Source organism: Wasmannia auropunctata, unplaced genomic scaffold (genome assembly GCF_000956235.1).
Source record: "Wasmannia auropunctata unplaced genomic scaffold, wasmannia.A_1.0 LD336095.1, whole genome shotgun sequence".
NCBI lineage: Eukaryota > Metazoa > Arthropoda > Insecta > Hymenoptera > Formicidae > Wasmannia > Wasmannia auropunctata.
Window position 1 is genome coordinate 2,967,961 of NW_012026795.1, and position 9,074 is coordinate 2,977,034.

At 32.4% G+C, this 9,074-nt stretch overlaps 1 protein-coding gene across 1 annotated transcript in view; it reads right to left on the reverse strand.

The window, feature by feature from the left end:
• Positions 1-9,074, reverse strand: part of LOC105462724 (hrp65 protein-like) — an 11,028-nt gene extending 1,954 nt beyond the window's left edge. The window contains exons 1-8 of the mRNA XM_011709549.1: positions 8,823-9,074; positions 8,527-8,745; positions 8,002-8,303; positions 7,454-7,749; positions 7,187-7,377; positions 6,932-7,013; positions 6,604-6,623; positions 1,292-3,740 (exon numbers count right to left, since the gene is read on the reverse strand). Of these exons, the coding sequence (XP_011707851.1) occupies positions 3,528-3,740; positions 6,604-6,623; positions 6,932-7,013; positions 7,187-7,377; positions 7,454-7,749; positions 8,002-8,303; positions 8,527-8,745; positions 8,823-9,074 (1,575 nt within the window). The 3' untranslated portion in view covers positions 1,292-3,527. The remainder of the gene's footprint in view (positions 1-1,291; positions 3,741-6,603; positions 6,624-6,931; positions 7,014-7,186; positions 7,378-7,453; positions 7,750-8,001; positions 8,304-8,526; positions 8,746-8,822) is intronic.

Consider the following 9,074-nt stretch of genomic DNA (forward strand, 5'->3'; position numbering starts at 1 on the left):
AATAATTTAATGATAAATCATATAAAATATATGTTAAATATATACTGAAATATGACAAACTGAAACTGCATGAACATTTATAAAGATATTATGCATTTATTAAATTGTATCGTCAATTAGAAAAAATTTTTAAATTCCATTTAAAATAAATCAGATATATTTAACAATTATTTCTAATTTGTGCTCCAAAATAATTGCAAATTCTGTTAGCCGAAGCAATTTTTTAGTATATTCTAATATTCTGTGGTATAACACGGCAATAATTATAAAAATACGTAAAAATCTCAGTAAGATTCAAAATATAAGTTTCGTATTTTCTACAATAATTTCGTTTTTAATAAAGCGAGTTTTTAATGTGAGAGAATCTTTTTCTATGTTCGTATCAAAGATATATATATAATTTTTAAAACTGGTGTATTAAAAGCATGGAGATTATTTTTTAGTCTTTTTTTTAAATCTCTGAAACTTTCTCAGATTTCCACGTACATTCTATCATCACGTAATATTTTTTAAAGTTGCATCGTATATCTCAAGAATTAGTAAATTACAAATATCTGCGTTTCTCCATTTAGTGTTGTTTTTTTATTCGAGATACAATATCCTTGCATGCTAAAAACATTTCCTTCCTATCAGTCATTATATAGTCAATGCCTATTTTCCATTTCACGAAATTGTTTTTCGATCATCGCTATATAATAAAATCGTTTGTCAGAATTGATGTACAAGACTCATCGCGAGTATTCCTTACCACTCAAAGTGGCACAAAGTAAGAATTTGTTATACATGTTACTTAATTATCTGTCCTCACAGCCTAGATTTCAATAGCTAAACCAAGACAACCCTTTCATAAAGCAACAGATATTGTGGTTGTCATAGGTGAAAAGAAGTGCTGTCTAGGCTGATAAGTGCTTCATTCATCACATAATTATTTAGAACAAGATTTCATGTTTTTCTTCTTAAGCGAGTCGGAGATGAAAGTATTACGAGATGTAAAGTCACCTATTTATATATTAGTTGCACATTATAATAAATTCCAATCAACAGTAATGTGTGTCAGCAAACATTACAAAGTAATCCTCAGTCCACTCTCCTTTTCTTTCTCTCTAGCGCATAATATAATGTACTGAAAGAGAGAATCATATAACAAAAACTAATAATTTAAGAAATAATTAATGATACTTTTATTTGAGTGATTAATAAATGATGACTTTGTAATTTTTGCTTAATGTTTAACGTCCCACCCGAAGATTAAAATAAGATTACGCATAATAGTTTTACAAAATCTACTCACCTCGTTAACAGGTAGTTCATTGATTAGCAGTTTCGAGTAAGTAAGCCTATCTTGTGATTGTAGTCTCCTCTCCGTTAAAATAGTCTTGATTAATTATATTCAGTTTCTAAATAAATATTATTTAACACTGGAATAATATTAAGCACTGGAACGTGAAAGATTCTTGAAGATGGAAAATACTCTTTTCTTTCATTATGCATGATTCTTAAAGACTCGAACGAATAGACAAAATTACCAATAGTATAAATAGAATAAAAAAATTACAAAAAAAATTGTACAGGATTTTTTAATCACAAGCATTACAATACAGTCCTTATAAAAAACATCTTTCTTTTTCTTCATATCTATTGCATAAAAAAAAAAACATAAGATGATAATTATAATTAGGTAATTACATAAATTCAAATTCTCAAGTTTTTAAAAGCTGTTTTAGATATAATTACCTATTAGGAAATTTACATTAAAAAAATTTCAACCAGTATAGGAAACTTTCAGACCGCTTTGCTTTATATATATTTTCGTAACGTATTGTCTTGTCTATTAACATAACTATTATAAACTACAACGTTTCTAAGCTGTGTATAAAATATAATAAATAATAAGACTTTTTCGCAGACTTTTTCAAAGAGGAACAAATTATATAACATCCAAAGATGTTTGTTAGAAACTTTGCCTGAAAATATCAATATGTCAAACCTTTCCTATGTAGAAGATATAGAAAATCGTTGAACTGAAAGCAAAATTAAGAGATCATCAAATATTTTATGTAATATTTCATGTAGTAGCAAAAGTCGTAATCTATAATTCATAGAAGATCAATTATGTACGTAATTCATAGAAGATAAAGTAATACTGATTGATATTAGAGATATGTACGTTTGTGTATTATATATCTTTATTTTTTTAAATCACGCTGCTATATAGATTAAGGTTCTTCACAAAGTATTGAATATTATATTTGCAAATAGTACTGCATATGTATGTATATATATTTGTATATATGTATGTATAGTAACTTATATACTAAGATAATTACTGAGATAAATATTTCAAAATGGATAAATTTGTATATGATCCAACTATACTCGACATACGAAATACAACATAATACTACTTTTCAAGACAAATCAAGCGTATTGCAAATTTTAATTGGAAAATTAAGTTCTAATCGTGACATTTTTACGTCAACACTTATACATTGATAGTACTTTCATAATTCAGGTAAAGAGTAAAAAATAAATGAGGTTAACAAAAAAATCTAGTCTAGTTAATAACAAAAAATTAAATTAAAGCCTTTTAAATGATAAATGAATAGTACTATTGTTATCGAAAGAATAACTAAATGATACAGTACAAATTTAGAATGAACGATTTAATAAAGCAATAACACAGATTTCTGATAAAAATCTGTGAGCAATGATATTCAGAACAAAAACATCGTAGAACAAAAAAATTATGCTATTATATTTTTATGTTATTTACATTTCTCAAAATCTTCAAATAAATTGTAACTTTGAATCTTGCTTTGTAATAAATGTATGCATCTCAATTGTGATACAAATGTAATATGAAAACCTAAATTATTGATGATTGTATGTCTAATATTTATGGGCATATAGACCATATCTCGTTCATATTTATATATCATAAATACACATATTAATTATAAAGACTCAAATTTATAATTTTTTATTCGAGTCGAAGATGAAACTGCGGAATTGTGTCTAATAAAATATGGAGCATGCTAACTATTGCTTTTTAATTGATGATATTTTGCATGAATTTCCGAAATAGCAATTTATAGCAGATTTCTAAAAAGTATAATAAAGTAATGAGCAGATTTCTAAAAAGTATAATAAAGTAATGAAAGTTAATTTTTGTAAAAACACCAATAATATCGTTGATATTTAATCGGAATACATGCTCAAGAGGAATTGTCATCTGGAGGACACAGAATCCGTCAAAGTATCAAAGAAATATTATAATTGTGTTCAAGTCCAAACTCTCATACATCGTTCATTCGCAAGCAGAATTTCTCAAATCAGCACATTAATGCCATTGATGTCAAACATCATACTCGTAAGTGATATTCAATTCTCTCTCAACACTACTCCTTGCCCATTTCCTCGTTAATTACCAAGGTAAATAATATAAAAGTGAGGAATGAACGAAGGACATAGTACGATTTAGTTAAGAAGTCAGCGAAGTAAGACTTCGTACTGCGCATGTTTAATGTTTAATAACGTCGGCGTTTGGTAGGATAATCATCCGGGCGATTTCGGTCATTTCCTTGCCAACGTCCACTACCACCACTACCTCCACGACCGCCACCCATATTACCCATGTCAACCCTCATATCCATTAAATCCATTATTTGCCCACGATCATCGTTATAACCCCCTCGACTACCGCGATCCATATTGTACGCGTCCATAAAAGACTTTGGGTCCTATAGAAACGCGCAGAGAATGCGAATCGTATAGGGGAGCCGAGAGTTTGTTGTTAATCATTGATGAGAATGTCGTTTCATCATCAGAGGAACGCACGATACGCGTGTGCGCGTGAATTGCGGATGTACCATAAGTACATTCCGTACGATTCAGGGCGACCATCCATGTTTGACAGCAGCACAGGTCATCGTCAATTTTCGTCAAATCACATAGAAAAGAAAGGGGAAAACACAATGTTAGATTGCTGTTTGTGTCGTCGATGGCAGTAAACTGCTCTTACTAATATATCTCTTTTGGCGGATATGTTCTGTGACAATAATCAGACCAAGAGAATGCCCAACGTAGACAGACAATACTTTGTTGTGTTATATGTGAGTAGACAAATACGCTCAGTGCGCGAAACTGTATAATTGTATCGCACACGTACAATAATTACACTTTTCTTTTAAACATGACTTCAACTCAAAAATAAAAACTCGGAAATTACACATCAAGCGTAACGCTAAATATAATCGCGGAGTACTATACGCCGTATGGAATTGAATTTCAAGTTAGAGTTGAAGCACGATTAAAAGATAAATTTATATAGGGATTATTGCTAACATTATTGGGATTATTGACAATAATATAACCAATATATATCGGAATATATATCCTAGCTACAACGTGAAAGAAAGAAAAATTCATTTCATTTTACGTATCACGCAATGAATAAGCCAGAAATTGAAGCAATCGATGTTTCAATTTGCACATAGATGTAAATAATAATGGTACAAACGCAGGTTTGTATGCCTATATATTCTATATAAGGTGTGGACTTAAATAGAATTTTTTTCATTTCCCAGCCCCAAAGAGTGTGACATAACTATTAGTCATATAATATATTCGGTAGAAATTCGGAGAGCGAGTTCACCTCGTGAGTAATCTCAGAGCAAAGAAGTAGACCTTAGTAAAAGGCATATAAAATAAATATTCCTGAACAAAAACGGTAAATTCATTTTATCATATGGCAAATTAGTTTTCTACATTAGAGAGAAAACGCCAAAGATAATTTCTATTATCTTAGGCTTAATAGTAAAGTACTGACATTAAGCTCAACACAATTCTGAAACTCCGAACACAAACGCAAGCAGCAAAGAGACGTGATCAAGGTCTCGAAGCAAGCTCTATTTTCGTTATATTCGTAATGTTTCAAAAATGTGTCATATTACGAATCAGTGTCTATGCATAAAATATTCCTACATTGAGCATATATCTACATATGCAAGAATATTAGCTATAAAGTTCTTTCAAGTATCAAGAGATACGATCATGTTCAAGATTATAAGTTTCGAATGATTAAATAAGACTCAAATTTAACTGCTTAGAGATTTTGTAAAAAAATATGTGCATGAACGGTTAAATTTCTTTGGAAATATTCTTATAAGTTTCTTATAAGTAACAGCTTAATAGTTATTTAGAAGAAAAATCTAGTTGGGCACTTCTTGGTCAATAGAATTACTATGGAATTGTATTACTTCATGAATCTTTTGCCACACTCTTTTCATATTTTATCACAAAAAGTATATATAAAGCAAATATAATGATACTAAATTACGAGTGTGTCAATATTCCATAGTAAATGGAGTTATTCTTAAGGCTATAATAGAATAATAGGTCAGAGTCTCTTGTCTGCAATCATGTGGAGAGACCAATATGGCAGTACGTTTGTAGATCTAAATAATATTCATTTTCGGAGGTATAAAGAGTTTATAGATTGTAATATATATTTAGTAATTTATATATTACAATCGTAAGCCAAGTGTGGCGTGATCAAACAAGTCAATTTCGAAAAATCAAGAATATCATTATGACAGATTTATCTCTGTTTATAATATCCTACCGATATATATATATATATATATTAATAATTTAATCGGTATAGGGCAAAACTTATTCAGTAAAATTTATTCGTTTGTCGATTAACGGTGATGATATTATGGTCGCTATTTCTAGCTGCAACGTTTGCAGCAGAGAATAGTAGAATGCTTGTTATGAAAGTCACAGTTCATTAATTTGCTTCAACGCTGTGATAGAATTTAGAGATTGCGCTGTTCGCATGCTGGTTCATACACAGAAGTCGGAGGTTTTGAGCAAAACTTTCATAAAAGTCATCGGCGTCGGTAATTCCGATGAAGATTTCACCTCATAAAGAACAGATCATATATAAATTCGAATATCCGTGCATCGATATTAGATGCAAAACAAAAACGTATCTCGTCGCTAGTAGAAAGTATGCTTATAAGTTAAATAGCAGAAATAGCTGTATAATCGTTTACAGATCTTTGCAAACGGCAATGCCGGTTAATGGAGATCACTTAGAATTTGTAACTAAAATCAGTGTTAATATTTTGACACTCCATGCAGTATTGAAGTGTCATCTTTCATTGTCTAAATATTAAGCACATCATTGATTCCTCCACATGTTACAAATATCCAAAACAGATTTTTATGAATACATACAGATGAATGGATTAAATTAAAAGCAAGATATTAAATATTATCTACTGCAATTTTGCAGACATTAGAACTCTGTTGAAGAGCATGCTCAACTGGGTATAATATCAGAGTTCATCAACCCTCCTTATGTAATTTTATGGTGCTATACACCAAGATAACTAATTGCATTTCGTCATGCACGGCATAGTACTCCGTTCAATGTAATGAGGTTTGCGCAAAACGCACGAGGATGTATTTCGAGATTGTACCGCCCAAGAAGGAAAAAAAAGAAAATATCCATAGAAAAGTCAAATGTTTCGAGAAAAAACTTAATGCTGTAATAAAAGTTATAGAAGAAAATAGTAAATGAAAGGGATACATTACCACTGGCATTCCGCTTCCACCTGTAAAAAAATAACGAAAATATATTATTAAAGATAGAATATAAAATTATCACAATGCTGAAAAAAAAACAAGCCATAAATTGTTCTATAATTCAACGGTAAACGTTTGGCTAGTTTAGAGCTTGTACATACAGTTGTAATTATATTTAATATAATTTAGAACAAATAATACAATATAGAACATAAATAAATAATATAGAACTCTCTTTTATATAACTATACATGTATAATATATAGATTGCAGCTATGTTTTGACATCTTCGCAATTTCGATTTTTTTCTTCCAAAAATAAAAATTAATTTACTTACCATCAGGTTGACCGTATCCATCACGATCATTGTTACTGACGGAATCCCCATAATTTTTGCCACCACTGCGAATTGCCTGTTCCTAGAATATAAAAAGATACAAGTATATAAGTACATGATAATTGAATGTCGAATCTTTCAAGAAAAATACAATAATAATAAACATCCTGAAGTCAAACATCACTGATTCATCTACATGTTATAAATATCCAAAACAGATTTTTATGAATATATATAGATAATTACTTAACGGACCTGCATAAACAAATTGTTTTCCTGTTGGCGTCTATGCAATTCCTCTTCCTGTCTCCTGATGCGTATCGCCATTTCTTCTTGTTGGCGCCGTCGTAATTCCTCTTCGCGAGTCCTCTGCTCTTCGGCTTGTCGCTCCTTCATCTCCCATTCTCTCTTCTGCCTTTCACGATCCGCCTCGCGCATGCGCAATTCTGTAATATAAGATACAATAATTTATACGATTATAAAAAGAGACGGCACATTATTAAATAATCTCAGAATACATACGTTCCCTCAAGAGTTCTGTTTCGTGTTCATATCGAGCAAATTCCATTTGGGCCTCCAATTTTTCTTCCTCCATAGCCATTTCCCGTTTAAGTGCTTCTTCCTTCTGCTTGTATAATTCGTGCAATTGCTTCCATCTCGTGCCGTATTCGTGCTCGAAGCTACCTACTTGTGCAAAGCGTGGTCCAATTTCACGCGCTTTGAAAAATTCTGGATTCTTGCGTGGTAAATTCTTGTCAGGATAGCCGTCCACATCATCTTGCTGCTCAAACGGCTCAACGACTACTGGTCGAAGAGAACTGAAACAGAAATTTCGACATCTTGTATACACTTTCACTTTTTTATATCATTCATCTTTTTTTTTGTAATAAACATGTGTTTCACGAGTCAGCACACAGCGATTAATGGAACTAATCAACCATGTTTCCTATGTGAAACTAAATTTCTCTCTACCCCTACAATTTTGACTTGACACTTGCAGATTAGAACACATCAAACAAGCGTGGCGTCGGGGATTTATGAAAAAGTTTTATCGAAAATTGATAACTTACGCTGTGACAAAATAGCAACCCTCTGTGCATTTTCTCAGGGCTAATTGAGCAGATGGTTTCCGACAAAACTCGACAATTCCTTCGCCAGTACTTTTACCCCTGTCGTCAACTTTCACTATTGCACGCTCGATTTCGCCAAAGACACCGAACGCTCTCTCAAGGAGTTCATTAGATGTCCAAGTCGTTAGATTCTTCACTTTGATTGTCGACGAATGAGGAGCGAAGCGTACCTTTAGAGCACGACCTTTACGCATTGAACCGTCTAGTTCGCGCTTAGCTGTATCGGCGTTTGCTTTATAATCCTGAAAACAGAAATCAAGAACCATCATCGTCTGATTTGAAGTTCAAAACAAGAAATAGCTTAATAACAATAAAGTGCAATCATTTCAAAATTATACAGCCAGAAATTTCTTATCATTTCATGTCAAACGGTAATTATTATAATCATCTTACATTGTCACAAAGAAAATTGATTTAACAATATTGCTTGATTATTAAATAATTATATATAGTTCGTATAATTACCATTCTGAGAAAAGCAAAACTTTTCTCTTTGTTCACAAACAACTCGGATATTTCTCCAAATTTTTGGAACAAGGTCTGAATCTCTTCCTCGTTCACGTCGTTTGTCAAATTTCCAACGTACAAACGATTTCGACCACTGAACTTCTTTTCTGTCGTGTCTTGTGGTGGGAGCTCATGAGTGGGTCCACTGATAGCCATGACGCGCTCCATCAGTCGATCCTAGAAGTAATATATACAAGTAGTAGCCACGTTACCACGGACGAAAAAACCATAACGAATATAAGATGTGAACTTACGTCTTGCGATCTATTGGCCATGCTTCTGTCGCCACCACCGCGACCTCCTCTTCCACCTCCTCGCATTGCACCGCCGCGACCCATACCCATGCCGCCACCCATACCACCGCCCATACCACCACCCATACCGCCGCCCATACCACCACCCATACCACTGCCCATACCGCTGCCCATACCGCCACCCATGCCACCACCCATCCCTTCGGGCATAGGATTATCCATGCCTCCATCCATGGAGTCATTCATTTTCAT